The sequence below is a fragment of the Mytilus californianus genome, unplaced genomic scaffold (assembly GCF_021869535.1).
Source record: "Mytilus californianus isolate M0D057914Y unplaced genomic scaffold, xbMytCali1.0.p SCAF_9, whole genome shotgun sequence".
NCBI classification, from domain to species: Eukaryota; Metazoa; Mollusca; class Bivalvia; order Mytilida; family Mytilidae; genus Mytilus; species Mytilus californianus.
The window spans coordinates 43,335,446-43,356,395 of record NW_026262745.1 but is presented as its reverse complement, the minus strand read 5'-3'; the positions used below and the strand labels follow the sequence as shown (position 1 = coordinate 43,356,395).

The 20,950-nt window shown below is 31.2% G+C and overlaps 1 protein-coding gene and 1 long non-coding RNA gene across 2 annotated transcripts in view; both read left to right on the top strand.

The window, feature by feature from the left end:
• The first annotated feature begins 2,455 nt into the window (after positions 1-2,455).
• Positions 2,456-6,121, top strand: LOC127716287 (uncharacterized). Its single transcript, XR_007988846.1, has 4 exons — positions 2,456-2,592; positions 4,185-4,286; positions 4,704-4,820; positions 6,003-6,121. It is a non-coding gene; the product is annotated as an uncharacterized LOC127716287 (long non-coding RNA).
• A 122-nt stretch (positions 6,122-6,243) lies between these two features.
• The window catches only part of LOC127715896 (adhesion G-protein coupled receptor D1-like), a 33,690-nt gene continuing 18,983 nt past the window's right edge, over positions 6,244-20,950 (top strand). Inside the window, exons 1-13 of the mRNA XM_052222013.1 lie at positions 6,244-6,273; positions 7,466-7,663; positions 8,561-8,629; positions 9,115-9,271; positions 10,658-10,789; positions 12,205-12,295; positions 14,313-14,421; positions 15,695-15,753; positions 16,696-16,822; positions 17,076-17,185; positions 17,854-17,953; positions 19,072-19,222; positions 19,711-19,777. Of these exons, the coding sequence (XP_052077973.1) occupies positions 6,244-6,273; positions 7,466-7,663; positions 8,561-8,629; positions 9,115-9,271; positions 10,658-10,789; positions 12,205-12,295; positions 14,313-14,421; positions 15,695-15,753; positions 16,696-16,822; positions 17,076-17,185; positions 17,854-17,953; positions 19,072-19,222; positions 19,711-19,777 (1,400 nt within the window). The remainder of the gene's footprint in view (positions 6,274-7,465; positions 7,664-8,560; positions 8,630-9,114; positions 9,272-10,657; positions 10,790-12,204; positions 12,296-14,312; positions 14,422-15,694; positions 15,754-16,695; positions 16,823-17,075; positions 17,186-17,853; positions 17,954-19,071; positions 19,223-19,710; positions 19,778-20,950) is intronic.

The window sequence follows — 20,950 nt, the reverse complement described above, 5'->3', positions numbered from 1 at the left end:
CTTTGTACACATTTCAATTGAAATAACATTGAAACAAGATTGAAGGTTATATAAGTCACAGAATTAATGTGACGAAGTAAATTTGTTTTAACATAATTCAACAAGATTTGTAAACGACAAATACATATTACACTAATGTTGATAGGGGCTCGTATCATGGAAAATCTATCTTTAAAAAGTATAAGGCAATTGTACCCTTACAAAAAGACGAAGTCTAGACTTATAGTTTCAGCGGAAATTTATATGATTCGTATTTGAATAATGGAATATCTTGCACTTCTTTCTTATACATATTTTACGCAAAGTCTTAAAATAACTACAAGCATCATTTGTCCTTTTACAGCCGAGTCTTAAACATGTATCATTGTACTTGCTTTCCACACAGGCGGAAAATAAGGAAAGAGGGACATACATAAACTACCGTTATTGTTAAATCGCATTGATAAGGTTTTAAAACTCTAAATATGTTGAAATACTAAAGAATAATTTCCAATAAAAAAATAAAACAAAAAAGGTGACAAGCCCTGTGTCTATATATATAGCTAGGCATATTTCTGATTTTACAATCTTTAACTCGCATCATGCTTATCGTTGAAGCTGTTAATATCAATTCTCTATTCTTAAATTTTTGGCCTATCCTTTTCTTTACTATTCTTTATTTTTTTAGCCCATTATTCTCTATTCTGTAAACTCCATCCAAACCCTCATAGAAGATGTCATTCTAGTTATCCAAAACTGTGTACTTATATATCAAGATAACACGATACCGAATGGCATATCTCCCGATTTCTAAAATTTTTGGCACACTTGTACTTTGAATCGAGTTACATCGGCATATGTAATAATTTTTTTTTGTTTTTTCGTAAATTTGATTAGAAAACGTCAATTTTGACGACAAATTTACATAGGGAAAATGCCTTGTTTTAACTTTTTTTTTTCTTTTTGTAAAGATATGTTACAAATATCAATATTTATCAAAGTAACAATAATACTGGAAAGTATTAGTAAATAAAATACATTTCTTTACATGCATGAACGAAATCGAGAAACGTTTGCAAATATAACAGAAACATTTGACAGCATTTACGTTGGTTGTAAATGTTTTATAAACCGCGGTCTCTCAACACTGCCCACACCGCTGTAAAACAGTTATGCAAATTTTAAACTTTGCATACATCTCCTATCCTGGAAAGTGCATGCAAATCTAAGGCCTATCTTTACATATCTTTGGAATATGAATAAAGCTATGGAAATAAAATAATTATCTTTAGCATATCTTTGAGGACGTCCTAAATAATGCCAAAGGAATAATACATTTACATATACATTAGTAGGTCCGCAAACATATCTGGCAGAAAAGTAGTTACATTTGTCAAACATTTACACGATTGGCCAAATTGTTGTAAATCTGCCTTTTCGTGTAGTGTTATTTTGATTAAAATGTATGTTCATTTACGTACAATGTGTTCGTGGACTCATCGAGGTAAAATGTGTTAGGTTGAGATCTTAAAAATCGTTGAAAAGAAACTCGTTCCACCCTACCACATACTCATTTGTCTGTCCTGAGTCAGAAACATCGCCAGGCGTCAATTATCTTTATGTTTCTATGTTGTGTTTTGTCTACTGTTTTTTGTCTTTTGTGTTTTTGCATGGTGTTGTCATTTTGTTATCGACTTATAAGTTTAAATATCGCTTTGGTATCTTCCGCCGCATTGTATTATCATATATTAAATAAATGTTAATTGCTCAGTTTAGGTATTTGATTTTGATTGAATATATCTGATAGCCCCTCTTAAATTATTCACCACTTATGTTTACTCTAGATGATTTACACTTTGACATATTGTAAAGACAACGTCTATTGTTGAAGGCCGTATGGTTCTCTGATACGTCTTTTCGTTTTTTTGTTGTTGAAATGCTGTTTCATTGACGTGTATTCTCATCTCATTTTATTCATATTTATGTTTTAGTTTTTCAAGACACAATAAACTTACAACATAGATAAAAACTCATTGAAGATACTATAATTTACTGCACCAGACTCTTACGTCATCTACATAATTTTCACCATTGGCGCTCGAATCAAGACAGTTTAAATGCCAAATAAATAACAAAAATTAAAGCATTGAAACTAAAAAATTTCATGAAAGTTTTAAAAAGTGCTTTTATTAGCTATGGACTTCTTTGTTGGTTTTAGGCAATAAAAAGTAATTATATATTCAGGGTAAAATAACGAGATGATTGCTTGTCAGAAAAAATAGTATGTGGTATATATTCTACACACGTGTATTAAATAAAACACAATTGAAAAAACAGGATAACGTATGTAGATTTGTATTTTCTGAATACCCGTTTAAAAAAATCAAAATGGAACTGGTATCAGCAGTATATGTAATTGTGTTCATTGTATTATCTTTACAACGTTGTGTTTATGACTATTTTAGTTGAGGGAGATACCAAATTCTGAACCACGAAAATTGGATCTGGATGATTTTTCTGATGGATTATATCTTGATGAATTTCTAACCCCAAAATTGACAATTTCTTGCAGACCACATCGAGCATGCACAAATATAGAAATCAAGGAACATGGTGCGTTTAAATACAATTTGATATGTATTATATATTTCACCAACACCAATAAAAGTTTGTGATCTGAAAAAATTAAAAAAAATTGATTTATAAAAATGAATACATTGTAACTGTTTTGATATTTTATGTTTCTAATCGCTAGGATAAGGTCATTGAAGCGATTTTATAATGTTTTGTAATATAAGTTTTTAGAATGTTTTACATGTTTTGTTTTATTAATCTACTTTGTTTTATTTGTGCCTTTTACTGTGACTTGACAGTTAGTGTTGCTCTCCACCTATTGCAACTTATTCAAAATTCTGACCAAGTTGCAATTTGTTTTATAAAACCAAACTGTTCAACTGGTCAGAAATTTGAACTTACTGCTGTAGAAAACCACAGTCAAGTCGTGAAAGTGTATTTATACCAGAACGATGTTGTTAGGTTACAATTATCAGCAATACATAGAACGATTAAAATGAAGAAACATGTTTTTTTTTTAAGATAATTATTATGTGGTTTTTTATTCAACAGTATGCATAATCTAAAAATTGGTTAATCCTTAAGTTTAATCTGGTAAACCGAGTAAATCATGTTTTTTATTCAATTACGTATTAATGTTTATCTTGTTATCATACAAAGAGTATTTTCTTTTAATTTTAACCATTTCGAATCCACAGTTCACACTTTGAAACGATAATCTTTGCAAACCTTGAAAAATATGTTATGGTCTGCTGAACTTAAATTCTGCAATGTCGTGTGTTTACATTTTACTTATACATAACACTGAGCATATCAAACTACAGACCGAAGTGGTACGATGATGATAAATACACACACATGTTTTTATGTACCTCTGTTTGAGCCCCATTCAGGATAATGAAATCATTTCACCTTAGTTTGTTGCATTACGTATTTACATTATAAATAATTGCCCAGATTATCATCCGTTAGGAAGATCTCTTGTGAGTTACAAAAAAAAAAGAAAACAAAACAAAATTTTATAAATGTCGTGCGTCCAAAGCGCTTTTCTAGATTTATTTTCTTCAGGAACGCTTAAAACCGAATATTTAAAACCCGAGGTTGTATAGGAACCAAAACAGATAAGGAGCTAATTCACCAAAAAAATACCTAAAAATAACAGCCAAATCCATCTAAGGTCTACATTGCCTGATGGAGTTTAAACATTAGTTTTATTAAGTTATTGCTGAGGGAAAGTAAATATATGTACTTGAACCTGTTTTTAGCGGTAATCATTTGAAATTTTGGTGGTAAACAAGAGGTCTCGTCTTTCATATCTTCTTCAATTGGGTATTTTCACAATCAAATCCTGTAGAGAATACTCAGACTAACTAGGAACTAACTAGGATATATTTAATAAAAACTGATGAGAAGTGCGTTAATCATATCAATCTTTGAAACAGATAACAGCACATAAGCTCAAAATGATAAAACCAAGAAAACAAACAAGACATACGAACACCCGTAAATGGACAGATGGGTTATCTTATCCTTTAAGAATCACGTGTTAGAATCAATAGCATTGACATATCTTGTAACTTAGCAAATGCATTACTTAAAATAATAAAAATTGTTTTCTTTTTTCTTTTTAGAGGAATATCATCTTTGTTACTACGGTAAACGTGAAAAACATGACAATACATATACATGTATATGCGAAGAAGGATGGAAAGGCGAACATTGTGACAAAATAAGTACGACACACTCAAATCATTCTAATGTTCATTGTGATAATACTTTTCATTCAATTAATATAGGTCTTCAGAAAGGTTTCCGAAATTAGGCGATGACCAAAATCAATATCGGTTATTTAATGGCAATAATGTTCATTCTTGTGACATTGCACAATATGTATCATAAAGTATATGCATACCACAATTGCTATAATATCATTACCTCATATTTTGATTGACCTTTTTTCTATACTAATGTTTTCCCGTTCTAAGTAAAAAGACATTACAACTTAATTAAGTTGTTATCATATCAAAATACCGAAATGATAATTAACTGGTGTGCTTTAATTTTGGTCCATGTGTGGTTATTGAAACATGATACTAATTTTAGTTTTTGATTTACGCAATTTCATTTGTCTTATGTGTCTATATTCGCAGACCAGGAACACTGTGAAAGAGAAATTAAACTGGTTTCGTTTTCCAAGGATTCCTTTTTGTGGCAAGATACACTTGTGTCATCATATGCGACAGTTTCCTGCCCCCCTGAATACACAGGTATGGAAAATGTTGATCATGAAATATCGTGAAATATATTTGATATGAAGATAAGGAGATGTGGTATGACTGACAATGTGACAAATATCCACTAAAGTTCAAATGAAGTGGATTTAAGCAATTATAGGCAACCGTCCGTCCGTCAACATTGAGAAAAACCCAAACCGTATAGTCGGCTATAAAAGGCCCCGACATGAAAAATATGAAACATTTCAATAGAGAAAACTAACGGCCTAATCTATAACAAAACAGTTTACGAAAAACAAATATGACAGACATGAACCAACGACAACCACTGAACTATAGTACAGGCTCCTGACTTAGGACAGGCACTTAAAGAGTGGCGGGGTTAAACATGATTATGAGCGCTCAACCCTTCCCCTTACCTGTGACAGTGGTGCAACAGCATAACATAAGAACAAACTATAAAAATCAGTTGAAAAAGGCTTAACTCATCAGATCGATACAAAGAAAAACATCAAACAAAACCACAGACTGGACGTGGCAGGGTATATCCATTCCTCATCCATAACAAAAAAAAAATACACTAAATACAGATCTGAGAGTACTCGCAGTTACTGACTGCTAGTTCAAAGCCAATAACAACTAATGAAAAAAATCATGTGTTTAAGACTTAAATATCAAGCAGTACACATACAACATCCAATTGATTTAGTGTAGAGACGTCATTAACAGTCAAAGAAATACATGGCTTTGTGCAATGCCAAAATATAGGTATCGACAGATTGCAGTACCGTGAAAGTACCTATATGTAATATTTAGTATGGTTTTAATTCACTGATAACAAAATCAATTTTGTTAATTTGAAATCTCAAGTATAAAAAAAACCTCTCAAATCGCTGGGTATAAGTCATTGAAATACCAAACTAACGTTATAATCAAATATTTGTAGTATGTATCTAGAAAACAACAATCATTATTCAACATTTGACAGATTTCTATAAAATATGTCACGCTTTAAATCGCATTGAATGAATTACTTGTACATACATTAATGATTGTAGATATCTAATTGAACTGAAGCTTTAGTAAAGTTCGGACTTCATCACTAGGCCCTAAACGTTAAAACATGACATAATCACCGATATTGCAAACTGATAGAACTGTTCAAAACAATGATGCCTTAAAAGTCAAATTACCACAAGTTCCGATATTTTGTAGGACACGCTACAAGATATTGCAGAAGTTCAAACATAACGAAGTATGGTGGGCAATGGGAAAAACCAGATTTAACAAACTGTGTCAGTCGTGAAATAAAATTAATAGCTGATAAGGTAAAATGAATTAAAACAACGATAATTGCATAACTGAATATAAATGTGAACATCAGCAGTTACATGGACAAATTGTAAAACAACTGGTTAAATTCCTCGATAACAATAAATTTTATACAACTATCGAGATGGATACATACATGTATGTGCAAACAATTGTAAATACATTATTCAACGTTGATGCGTCTTACAATGCTACACTTGCTACATGTATATTGGCGTTTTCAACAATACAACTTTATTTTGATGTGAAGAACTGACTGTTTCGAAAATATGTTAATCCCCCACAAAACTTTTTTAATTTCAAAATAGTTTATTTAACTCACGATTTACATTTACGTTTCGTCCTTTTTCTAAAAAAGTTCATCGGAAGATACCAAGACCTTGTTGATAAATATTCCGTATCAACTTCACAAATAATACATGATGGTCTTGATGTATAGATTCTAGGTACTAACGTTGCTTATCATCTTAATTAATCGTTATAGTGTTCTTTTATTTGTCTTTGTAAATTATTAACGTTTACTGTTTGGTCCATTTTTTGGTTTTATCCTTTAGACGTGGCTCGGTACTTGTACATCCCGCCATTGTGGTGTGCTGTTGTCATTTTTTTGTATTCTTGTGTTTCAATGTTGCGTAGTGCTTTGATATGTCATTTTGTTTTTCTTTGTTGACATATTTATTTGTTTTTATAGTGATTGAGATTATAACACAATGTTGACTGCTGTACCCCTATTTTTGACATTTCTACCTATTATGTCTTTTTGTTTTGTTCACACATTGTTGTCAATATAATGGAATTTTATGCGACTGTCATACAAGTGAGAGGTTTAGCTAGCTTTAAAACCAGGTTTAATCCACCATTTTCTACATAAGAAAATACCTGTACCAAGTCAGGAACATGACAGTTGTTTTCCATTCGTTTGATGTGTTTGAGCTTTTGATTTTGCAAATTGTTAAGGGACTTTCCGTTTTGAATTTTCCTTGGAGTTCGGTAATTTTGTTGCTTTACTTTTTTGCGCATGGAACATTTTGTTAAAAAGATAGTACTATTGGATACTAGCATTATATGGTTGTTGTTTGATACATGCGATTAAAATTTCTATAATAAAACATGTTCCGAGTATAAATATGTAAAAGAAGAGTGACAACGATGCAAACGTTTTAGAAACAGAATACCATACACGTATATTAATAAAAAAAAGTTACAGAAACTAATCAACGTGCAGTCGAAATAATGAAGCAAAGGCAAATTAGGAATTTCGGATACCAATACAAATAGAACAGATAAAAGCAGCAAAATACATTTAGGTTTCCTATAGAAGATAATATCCTTCACATATGTTGTAGACGAAAGGTATTTATAATCAAGAGATCATTGACCACAAGATTTTGACGAACTTAACACAAAGGCTTACAGCAGCCACGTCATCTTCATCAAAACTATATCCAGGTGATCTTTCCACTGTAACAACGACGGTCAAAGACCTAGCTGATATGGTCAGAAATACAACTGCATCATCATCAATTCTTTCATCCATAGCGCAGGTATCAATAATAATGTTTAGACTCTCTATGTTGCTAAGTAGTAATACTTTGTTTTTTTAACAATTATGTATGCCAGATTGAAATAATTATTGAAAGAATGAAGAACGACAAATACAAATTGAGAAAAAAAAAATCTATAACAAATTTCTTCAATGGGTAGAATGAGTTGCTGGATTTTAAGAGATATGTCATCGAGAGAAATTACAGTTTATGCGATATTTAGGTGGCGTTTTACACCACAAAGTTCGTAATAATACTTAGTTTTGTTTTTTTTTCTGATTTAGCAGTCATACATTTTTTCTATTTGATAATATGCTTGCCAATAAACCAACAATTAACCAAATTCAAACAAAAGTGGACGTAAGCAACTATAGATCACCGTACGGCTTTCAACAACGAGTAAAACAAATACATATAGCCAGCTAACAATATTGAACAATGCAAATGAACTATATAAAACCAATGGCCTTAGTTATTACAAATCAATAAATGAAATACAAACAGTAAACAGACAGATCATGGGGTTCGTGATGCTGAGTCTTTAGTTTTCTATGTTGTGCTCACTTTGATTTACTTCTTACATTGCTATATAACCCATCATTGAATCTAAAAATGTTTTTTTTATCTATCCAGAGTATAAAAACTTTAAAATGTTAAAAAGACAACTACAGGTTAACATTCAGCTTTCAAAAGTTTCTATTCAGGTAAGGGTAAAGGGACATATTTAAAGAAAGCATTACTCTTTGTGCATCTTAATTAAGGTTTAGACTCAATTGTATCTTACAAAAACCATAAACTGGACTTGATTAGCTCCACCCAAAAAAGTCACCTTTGATTTGACTAAAAAGAAGGTAATTTTAATACTATAACTAAGCTTGTTTAATATATACTTGATAGGGATATGGAGATGCTGTGGGCAACATTGTAGATCCCTCATTGCTTCCTGTATGGACTTATACCTCAACGGTACGTATTATGACGATTGCTGTACGTTGAAAAACAAAAGATAAATCAGAATATGGACAAGTTCAATTATAGTGATTTTGGCTCTTTAAACATATCTCATTTGTGAGGAGATGACTTGATTTTGCACATGTTTTTGTCTTTAGGATGCTTTCCAGTTTTCGTATGTTTAACTTTTGGTATCAAGGGTATTGATGAAATTTATTTGCAAAGGTTATATCATTCGTTTTGTTTAAAAACTTTTAGTTAAAATTGATGAATATGTCTGGAATAACATTTGTGATCATTATAATCATCATTACTATTTATAAACTGTATGACAAAATTATTCATAATTTAAGATAATCAATAATGTCGCAAGGTAGACGGAAAGATATAATGAAGAACCGTTCCGGGAAAGTGTAACATCCGTAACATAGCAAACGCGGGGTGTTATTGTGATCGTTTTATTCTATTTTATTTCAATAGTTTTGTTTCTGGTTTCACAGGACTTTGTTCAGACAAATATGCTGTCAATTCTGTCAAGTGTTGAACTATTATCTGCAAACCTTGCAGAGAAAACATCAAGATATATGAACAGACACCGACGGGAGATCAGTAAATATACAGCAAAAGAAACAATGAATGTGAAATCAAAAAATCTAGGTTGGTACACAAACATGTTTTCTGCTCTTTGGTCGGGTTGTTGTCTCTTTGACACATTCCTCATTTCCATTCTAAATTTTATGTAGAATTAACACAGAATTTAACTTGAATAATACAAATATCCACACTATTTTAACAAAATGGCACAAATTCGATTATTTATCATGAACTTAATTAACTTAGTTCAAGTGGTTGTCATTGGTTCATGTCTGTCATATTTGTTTTTCGTAAATTGTTTTGTTATAATTTAGGCCGTTAGTTTTCCCAATTGAATGTTTCATATTTTTCATGTCGGGGACTTTTATAGCAGACTAAACGGTATGGGTTTTTCTCATTGTTGAAGGCCGTACGGATGCCCATAATTGCTTATTTTTACATCCACTTCATTTAAACTTTGGTGGATAGTTGTCTCATGTGCAATCATAGCACATCTCCTTATTTTTATTTTAAAAGTAACTCTCCACTCAAGAATAACCGTTTATATGCGACGAAGTCTACATTTGGATATCAAAACTCTTTGTGAGGTTTTAACAGATTCTTATTAATGTTTTTAAATTATTCATAAAAACGATTGTTTTACATTGCCGATATGTGTAGCTAATTTATTTAATATTTTTTAATAGACTCTATTTGATTTGTATGTTTTAATCTGTTTACAAAGTTTTTCTAGTTATCAAACTGTTATTCCAAAAGTTACGATATAAAAATGCCATAATCCTAAAGCAAAATTATCTTATAGCGACGTGTCAGATTTTACATACACATTTTACCGTAAGGATGACCCAATCTTTACAGACTTGTATGCGTCTAATATAGAAACGAAATGGTATTTTACTGCTGCATTTTAATGCAAATTATGTTTACTCTCTTTAATAGCACAAGTAAATTCGTGTTACTTTTATCGTGAATTTTCTTATGTCTTAAATACTTCTAATTTACATAAAATTATTGAACGTTCACTTACATGTCTACAAGTATTAAACTGAACAACCGGGAAAACGTTCTTATTATAAAAAAGCCAAATATGGGGAATCAAAGTCTAAGGCCACTGGCTTCTAACTCTATATGCAAACTAGAGTAAAAAGGTAGATAAAATATGACACAAGGAAGTTGTAAGTAAAACAATACAAATTTAAAACCTCTCTCTTGCAGATGTCTTTTAAATCTTATTTGAAATTGCTTAAATGTTAGTTTGCGTAGTTGTAGGACAGAAAAAAGATGGAGACATTCAATATTGAAAATAATCAAACATTGATTCAAAATTATAACAGTCTATAGCTACGCTATATTGTAAAGCATATTAATGTAGTTAAAGCTTAATATCTTATAACCATGATAATGATGACCGACAAGATATATGTGCTTAATAAGATCCCTCTTTTGCAGAATTTCATGTTTCGTTCCACGAACGCGTAGCAATCTGTGAGGATTACACTGTCATTCATTTAGGAGACAATGCATCTAATGCTGTTACATTAACATCATCAGTATTTGAAGCAGCTGTTAAAAATTCACCAGGTACGTACGATTTTGTCAACAATGTTTTTTGAAAGAAGTAGTTGTTTTTTGGAAGAAATACTTGTTATTTCCCCAAGTATGATTTCCATTCATTTAAAAGAGAAATTACAGAAGCACCATACGATTTTTTCGAATCACTATAACTTTTTAGTTTCACAGTTTTGTATTGAATCAAAACTTAGGTTTTATAACTTGTTTGTACATTAGCTTTAAATACAAAATCATGACACTAACTGAAAATTGACATGAGTTTTAAAACCTGGTACATTAACAAAGCACCAGTATTTATATCTAATTGGGTGCAGGGTTCGCTAGAACCTCTTGCATTGACGAATTCGAAGCGCCAGTGTTTATATCTGGTTAGTAGTTGTTCGTTAGAACATCTAACAAAAACGAAGCTGCAGTTTTTTTTTATATCATTTCTTTAATTTATCTTGGATTAAATTGTATATTTTTTTCTTTTGACAATGATGCTTTTTGTGCCCTTCTTTATCCTGCGCTCTTTTTGCCCTCTTGGTGTCCTCTTTTATATTCATTCCACTAAATTACGACAGTAACAAACTCACATCATTTAATAATAAAGAGAGTGGAAAAAGACATATGATCACCAGTTTGTCTGCGTTTGATTATCTTTCTTTAGAATTTTGGAAATTAGAAACATAGCAATAAGAAACATAAAAAATCCGTGGAAAGTTAAACAGAATAAAAATTATACAAAGTTTTAAGAAGAAGAAAATGGTTGATAGATAGGTATACCATAATCTATAGGATTTTTAACAGAAAATAACCACCTTTCTTGAATTTATCGCACATTTTTCTGATTTATGAAAATAAACATATTGAGCAACGACGTCAGCGCTAGCCGTTGCATGCAAAGCGTTTACAACCTCGTGATGTCCATCTTTGTTGGCTTGTAATGATCCTGTTAAGATTTGTTTTGCGTTTTCCAACATTTGCGGCCTATGTTTAATTAATATGAGTTAAAAGGATTTTGACGGTATCTAAAATAGAGGCTAAAGATATCAATAGGGACAACAAAACTCACAAGTCAAAAACAAACTGACAATGCCATGTCAAAAAAAAAAAACAAACGAAAAATGAAGAAAAAACAAACAACAGAACATAAAACACAATATAGAAGACTAAAAACTGAGTAACACGAACCCCACCAAAACCCGGGAAGATCCCAGGTGCTCCGAAAGGGTAAGCGCATCATGCTCCACTAGTGCCACCCGTCGTAAGATATAAATATAATTTTAAAGAATATTCCGCCGCTACTTAATTCAATGTAGTGAATTATTTTTAATCTGTGAATATTGCCTGGTCATTATCCTAAATTGCTATTTTAAACTTCGTAATTGTTGTAGTTTATTATGATTTTATCTTTTTTATATATGTTTTTTTTCTTTTTAAAGATCACTACATACAAGTATTTACGGCAAAATATTCTTCAATTGCTGGTGTGTTAGATGCAAAAGAGTTGAAATCAAATGATGATTCTACAAGGTAACACTTAATAATTGTTAATACTTTTAAGAGAGATTACATTAACTGTTAATCAAATTATATAAATAAACTAATATCAATAAACATAATTTGATTAATAATAATAGTAATAAGTATGATTACAAGAATACTAATGATTACAATATCTGAAAGGGAAATATGGCTTATTTGAATATTCAATAGATTGCATTACATAACATGTATATTCAAATAATATGAAAGTTGCTCGAATTTTTTATAAGGTACAAGTGCAAAGTTACTTTGATACAAGTATATTTTTTTTGGTTAAAAAATCACCCTGCTTCAAAACAAATTCTCTGAAACTGTCATTATCAAAATGCTTGATTTCTTGACTGACAACATATTTGTTACGTTTTGAAGACTTGTTTTTCAACAAACAATCGGCCTTTCCATAGTAACCAACTGTGCTCCTCTTCTTACCGACTTGTTCCTTAATTAATATGAGGCTGACTTCATACAGGAGCTTCTTAGGAAGGATGTTAAGAAGCTAGCATTATCCTCTAACTTCACGTTTCGCTATATAGATAATGTGTTCTCATCACATAATTCAACGTTAGGTGACTATGTTTAACGCATCTATCCCATCGAATTTGAAATAAAGGATACAACAGATACAGCAAAGTATGCCTTATATCTTTACTTACATCTAGAAATTGACAACGAGGGTCGGTTGAGAAAAAAACTGTACGACAGAAGAGATAATTTCAGCTTCCCAATTGTGAACTTTTCATTTCTATGTAGCAACATTCCTGCAGAACCTCCATATGGAATGGAATATTTATCACAATTTGATACGATATTCTAGAGCTTGCATTTCCTATCATGATTTCCTTGATATAGGGTTGCTGCTTACAAGGAAGCTATTAAACCAAGAGTACCAAGTGGCGAAGTTGAAATCATCTTTGAAATATTTTAGGGACGCCATCACGAGTTGATTGACCGTTATGGAATATTTGTTTCACAGATGACGACGGATATGTTCCTATTGTTCTAACCACAATCCCGTCTTCTTTTACTCGAACATGATCTACCGAATTAGACTTATCATCGGGTTTGTACATGAGCAACACGATAGGTGCCACATGTGGTGCAGGATCTGCTTACCCATAATTCCGGAGAACACGAGGTCAACCCCGGTTTTTGGTGGGGTTAGTGTTTCTCAGTGTTTAGTTTCTATGTTGTGTAATGTTTTTTGTCTTTTTGTCGTGTTTCATTTTTTTTTGCCATGGCATTGTCAGTTTGTTTTCGACTTATGAAATTGAATATCCTTTTGGTATCTTTCGCCTCTCTTTTGAAAAAATGACAATTATCATAAAGTCGTGATCAAAAGTTAGATATACAATAACCAACCGCAAAGCAATTTTATTTATTTTTTAATTCAGCGTAGAATGAAGTAAAAATTTAGTTAATCAATATCTAAATCTTATAAATCGAATGAGAATACAAATCAAGGTAACACACTCAAACTGGAGAATCGCAGGAACTCCACAATGAGCGAGACTGGGTTTCGTCCATAAGGTGAGAATTTAATCGGTAAATTATAAATTAGACAATTATACTAATATATAAAGATCCGAGACTTCGAAAACATGTCGCTATTGAGTTTAGGCGGATAAATATCGTATCGGTCAATCAGTATTTGTTGGTGACCGTAAAACTTATGAATCGTCGATTTCAGTCTTTCTTCCTCATAACTCTGCGGGAGTACTTTTTTGTGAAAGAAGCATACCTCTGCCAATGATGTCTGTATAGTTAGGACATGAACGTATACGTAGAGATATGCAATCGCCATACGATAGAGCAGAGGGTATGTTACTGCTGAGAATTGGAACGTTGAAATCATAATGTTTGTCATAGATTTTAGTTTGAAGTCGTCCATCTGAGTCAATATCGAGAAGATCAAGATATGAAGCAGCTGTTCAGACAAAACACCGGTAATTTCTTCTATTTAATTCAAACGAATGATTAAATCAACTCCTATAACTTATCATTACAGAAACAGTCCATATATTATCTCTGACATCATATCCAGTAGTGTTCTGAATGTTAACCAAGATGTATTCCAACATTTGGCAAAACCTGTCACTATTATGGTGGAAATAAAGGTTAATATAAACATAACTACTTAAACAAGAAATATTAGGGAAAATGAAGTTCAAATTAACAAGTAAACATACATGATCTGAATTTGCAAACATCACCTAATGTGTTTAGAAAATGAAAGAAAAATGCATTTGACGAGTTAACATTACTACGTCCCTTGACGAAATGTGTATGATTCATAAATGTTCTTTTGTTTTTTTATCAATTACTACAACTTTAGACAGTTGTTTTATTGGAAAAGTATGTGCACAAGTACGAAACAACTTTATATTTGCAAACATTATATATAATGTGTCTAGCAGCTAAACGAAAGCAATCATAAAATCATTGTGTTGTTTCTTGCATGTGTACGATATTTTCATACAAGAAATATGGATGGAGAATGCATAAAACCAGCATTTGCCTTTTTTTCGTGAACTATGCGCAACATTGAACATCTTGTGTAATTAATAGATATCTTTCTTTATTTGACGTGTTTCTTTTGATCATTGAGACAGTTCTCGAAAATATCGTTTTCTTAGACCACAAAACGCAATCGAATGACTTCTTTTCTTGTTTCTTTAGAAATACGTTATAAAAAGGGACAGCTACATGTACGGCAATATTAAAGCAGCCATAGACACACTTATTATATCCAATTCGATCGTAAGATGAAGATAACATCTATCGTCTAATGCTTACCGCTTTAATTGTGAAGAAAACATGGCAAACATTGAACAATTTATTAGATACAATGAAAGTATTTACAAGATATATATATGCACATTTTGTCTTTGTTCATGAGTCTATGCAGAAACTTGTTTTAAAAGAATATAAAAAATTCAATAGAACATCCGCTGAATTTATATAGATGTTATTGTGATACTAGATATTTATATAGTCATTGATTTATCTGAATGGTATTTGTTTTCCTTTATTTGTTCCTTTTTGTAAAGAATAGAAAACACTGTTCCCTTTATTTCATCTTACACTACCGATAAATTGAGTCATTTTAAATTACATTAGCTTCTATCTGTGCGTAGAATTTTTTTTCAAACAAATTAGGTTAATAATGTTATGTTTATATAATTTATTCAATTTTGTTGGGTATATATTTGTTAGTTTTAACTTCTGTATCAAATAGTCTAGATTTTATACATTGTACGTCTAGCGTCATTTGAATATATCCAATGCTTTAATCTATGTCATATTGAAGTAAATTTATTTCAAATCTGTGTCTTAATGTTCAAAAAATATGGATATGGGTATTGACATAAATTTTTCTCTACTCTTTAGAAAAATACAACGATATTTGATTTAAAGGAAAAATGTGTATTTCTGAACATGTCCTCAAGGTAAGTGAAAGTTCTTACAAATGTCTGTTGCTGTCAACATTACAGAGATCTTGAAAAAAACAGGTTTTTAAAAAAAAAAAAAAGACTCAAGCACATATATTATTAAACTAACTTGTAACCGGAACTTTGGATACACCAAACCAGGCACTTTATATATGAGAAACAGGCAATATATGCCCTCAATTTATAATTCATTCATACCTTTTTGTATTATTCAAAATTATCAGTTAATATGTGTTCTACAACGATCACCAGTCCGTCACCTTTCATTTGATACTTCAATGACTAAAATATCTTCTACATAGTTTTATTTTTAAACCTACGCTAGGAACTATTTTGTTTTGAATATTTACTATTTTCCAGTATGTTATTTTTTACCGCGCCCGATTTGGTGGTGATATATCTTGCAAAGTATATCCGAATCATTAATACAAAGAATTCCGCTCAAACCGGTGCTAGGGGCCGTCTTAAACTTGCAGTGAGGTGAGAGTTTCTTTTGCTCTGTGTTGAAGATCTCACTGTGACTTTGAGATGAAAAACAGCAATTGAGGAGCTGTTTCTTTGCTTTTTGTGTGTTTTTTGCTGTGAATGTACTGATTTTGTGTCATGGATGGATAACCCATATCTTTTGAATTTATTAGATTCTGTTTGTTACAACATTTTTTAGCATTGGTTAATATTATGAATATAATTAATTCTTAAATTATAAGCAGCAAATAAAGTATATAAAATAGTAATTATCATAATTATATCCCAGCAACTCACTGTCCTAGCTGAGCAAATGAAAAAAATAAAAATAAACAGCTATTTATTTATTGTGTTGGTATTCTCTGTTAGATAAATCTGTGAGTGTAAATGGTTAATATGTTGAGTTGTAAAGTGTGTGAAGATATTATAGTATATTATGTGTATATTAAGTAAACCACATATTTATATCAATAGTGGCGGTAATATTTGGACAAGTGACGGATGTAAACTGGACACAGCATTATCCAACGACACTCATATTGCTTGTAAATGCACACACTTGACTAATTTTGCTGTCCTTATGGATGTTTTCGAAATACAGGTAATAATTTGTTTTACCAAAACCAACAACAAAAAAGATTATAATAAGATTTAAGAATTTACAAAAAAATGTTTTATTTTAGATTAAGGGATTATAATAACGATGATGATAATTAAAAATCTCATTATTACAAGCAACAGTTGATTTTTATAGCATTTTAAAACAAAAAGACCAGTGTATGAATTTTTATCGCTAAATTCATATGAACCCCCTAACAAAACTATATTCAACATTTTAGTGATTTTATTTGTAGGATCAAATTGACTATACAGATTATACAATACTGACTTACATATCATACATTGGTGGTGTGATGTCTGTATTAGCCTGTGTCATTACAGTCATAGTCTTCCAGTTTTTCAGGTACGAATATATATTAGCAAATGGGACAGTATTTATTGTCTTTTTGAAGTCTTTACACTCCTCCTTTTATACATTTGTTTGTAAATAACAAAATATGACCAGAAGCCATATAACAGTAGTACAACTAATATAACTCAAACCTTGTTTTCTTAAAGAAAATATCTACATGTATATGTAATACTTCAAATTACTATTGAAATGTTCATGTTAAAGAACATTCCAGTTTATGTGGTCTGGTGGTAACGTGCTTTAGTAAGGGAGGTCGTCACGTGGGTTACATCCCTGACCGGTTCAAACAAATGACTTGAAATATAGTATATGCTGCTTCTCTGTTAACCACGCGGCATATAGGAGTCAGATAAATGGTTGGTCGGCTCGGAGTCTGAAAAATGTGTCTAAGCAGAGTGCTATATGTTCATGTGGACTGTCACATTGTGAACGCGCACTTTAGCAATCCGACTAAGCGTGGCGGGTTTTGTAGAAACAGGGGTCTTGTTCATATCTCATTTAAATGTTCTCATCCTGAAATGCATGTATTATTTACCACTGTACGTTAAACAGATATTCTTCATCATTATATTTCAATAAACTTTCTTTATCTCTTTAGACCTTATGTTATCTTTGATATTCATTTATCAGTTTCAATAAACAACTACATACAATTTTAGTTTGCACAAAGAGAGAGTACGGGTACATAAACAGCTTGCAATTTCAATCATTCTGGTTCAGGTTTTCTTCCTGGTTGGAATCGATCGAACGGAAAACAAGGTTTGTATGGTATTACAATCAACATTTTTTGCATTTATTAAGAACGGATGATAGCTTTTGATATATATATATATATATATATATATATATATATATTGTTATTTAAAAATGTACTAACTATATATCACTAGTAAATGAATTTTAGTCTTAAACGGTCATTTTAATCTAAACATTATCTGAAAAGTCTGATCAATAATTTTTTAAGTCATATTCAATTTTCAAATTTATCCACCAGTCATTATCTTTTTAGACAATTCAGTATGATGTTGATGTGTACAGGTAGATAACAATTATTGAAAACCGAAACACTGAATAGATCTTAATTGACTGCAAGCGACTTGTCTTAAAATTACGGAATGTTCATCAGTAGAGTAGCCTAAAAATTTACCGAAAGATTGAAATTGACTAAATAATTTATGGTTCAGTCTTTTAAGAGCTATTCAGATAAAATTACCGTTTCAGATCAAAACTAGTTCACTTATTCAACTAATCATAAGTATTAGAATAAGAATAAGTTCAAGATAGAATTTATAGAATGACAGTACAATATCATGATTTGTAATTAATTATAAGGTACCATTTATTAAGAACAATTCTATGTCACAATCTGTTGATATGACCTTCACATATGTTGCTATAACATGTATAAGCAATGTTTTGTCAAACTAGTTAAAACACTCATCAAATGTATTTGGTTTAAAACCCAGTTTTTAAGACGCGCATTGTGTGTACATAGGACTTATAAGTGGCGTTCAAATCAAAAAGGCCAAATCAAATACGACATTTAAGAGCATTGAAAATAAGTATTCCAAAAGGTTGTGTCACATCAGTATTCCATTTGGAAGAAAAAACTTTCGAAGAGTCCTACGAAAACATTAAAGATCTTTTTTCATACAATTTTATTTACTAAAGATTCCTACCAGTTTAACAAAAAAAAAAAAACAAAAAACAAAAAAAAAAATAAACGAATACCAATAATTTACAATAATTTTACAAAAATTGTATTATTTTTTTTGTTTAAATTGTACAAAATAATGGGGCAATATTATGCATTGCTACGTTTAATCAATTTCAAAAGATTTTGCATGTACAACATATCAAATATTTTTGTTTTTCAGTATGTTTGTACAGCCATGGCTTCACTGCTGCATTATTCCCTAAATTCAATGTTTTGTTGGATGCTAATAGAAGGATTTCATTTGTATGTGATGCTTGTTAAAGTCTTCAGCAGGAGAGCTAACTTCAAGAAATATATGTTGTTTGGATGGGGTACGTATAATTATTAATGCTATAGATATATCAGAATATCAAAATTTTTTATGAATATATAATTGCTATGTGTTAAATATTGTGTTAAAAGCTGTTATATATATAAAATTTTAAGATTCATATGCAACGTATTTGTCTGCATTTTACATTATTTGAATTTGTTCAACGTGATTGCTTAAAAGAAATAATGGGCAAGATGAACAGGAGACCACATTTAAACTACATAAAACCAAAGTATGCATTCATAAGACTTTAATTTCTATATGTTACATGATATTGTGATATTGAATCTGGAAAAGACGCTTTAAAAAGTTGTGTGTCTGAAGCTTTTTTTTCTGAATTTAACTTTATTAGAAACGCCAAAACCCAGACTTTGAAAAGCAAAGATTTAAAAATACTTGTAAATGAATACTGCAGGTGCTTGGACTGCTTTTTCTTTTTAAGTTAAAAGTTACATTAGCAATTAACATTCATATTTATAATTACAGGGCTCCCCCTTCTAGTGGTAGGAATATCCGTTGGCACATTACACGACCAATACGGAGGAAAAAACAGGTAAATGTTAAATACAATGCACGTTTAGAATACTAAAACAATGTTATAAGAATACAATAGATACACTTAAAACTGACTCATATCTTGACGTACATCTAGATATTGACAATGAGGGTCGGTTGAAAACAAAACTTTACAAAAAAAGAGATGATTTTAGCTTCCAAACTTCCATTTATATGAAGCAACCTTTTAGCAGCGCCTGCATGCGAAGTATATATCTTCCTGTTGATACGATACTCCAGGGCTTGTATTTCTTATCATGATCTCGTTCATAGAGGGTTGCTGCTCACAAGGAAGCTATTAAACCAAGAGTTTCAAGCGGTGAAGTTAAAATCATGCATACCTTCGTTGATTTTACGGACGCCTTCACGAGTTGGTTGACATTTATGAAATGTCTGTTTCACAGACGACGACGGATATGTTCCAATTGAAGTAACTACAATTCTGCTGCCTTTTCCCCGAATATGACCTACCGAATTAGGCTTATCAACGGGTGTGTACTTACATGAGCAACACAACGGGTGCCACATGTAGAACAGGAACTGCTTACCCTTCCGGAGCACCTGAGATCACTCCAACTTCTGGTGGTGTTCGTGTTGCTCAGTCTTTAGTTGTTGTGTTTTGTGTACTGTTGTTTGTCTGTTTGTATATTTCTTTTTTAGCCATGGCGTTGTCAGTTTATTTTCGACTTATGAGTTTGAATGTCCCTTTGGGATCTTTCAACTCTCTTTTGTAATCAGCATATGTGTTAATACATTAGTATCTTAACATCGTTAGAAAAAAGTATCGCGAAGTAATAGAATATTTCAGGACGCTAATATTTGAACTTATTCCCTTTCCTGAGCACTTGCGTTCACTCCTAGTTTTGTTTAAAGGGGCTCGTGCTGCCCTTGAGTTGATTTACAGTTTTGTATTCGTTACTGTTCTATTTCTGCAATAAAACAGTTTTTGTTGTTTTGTCTGGTATCACTTTAGTCCCATGTTTCCTGTGATCAAGATTATTGATTTTGTAGATGTGTTTCAAATTTAATACACGTTGCTGCTTAGATTGATTGGTTGATTGTTGATTATGTAACGTCCAGTGCTCTCATTTATATGTTTTATATGACAGCAACTATATCTCAGTGTTTTATCTATAGAATATTCCGACTGTTCACTGACTCTTGTAAATTT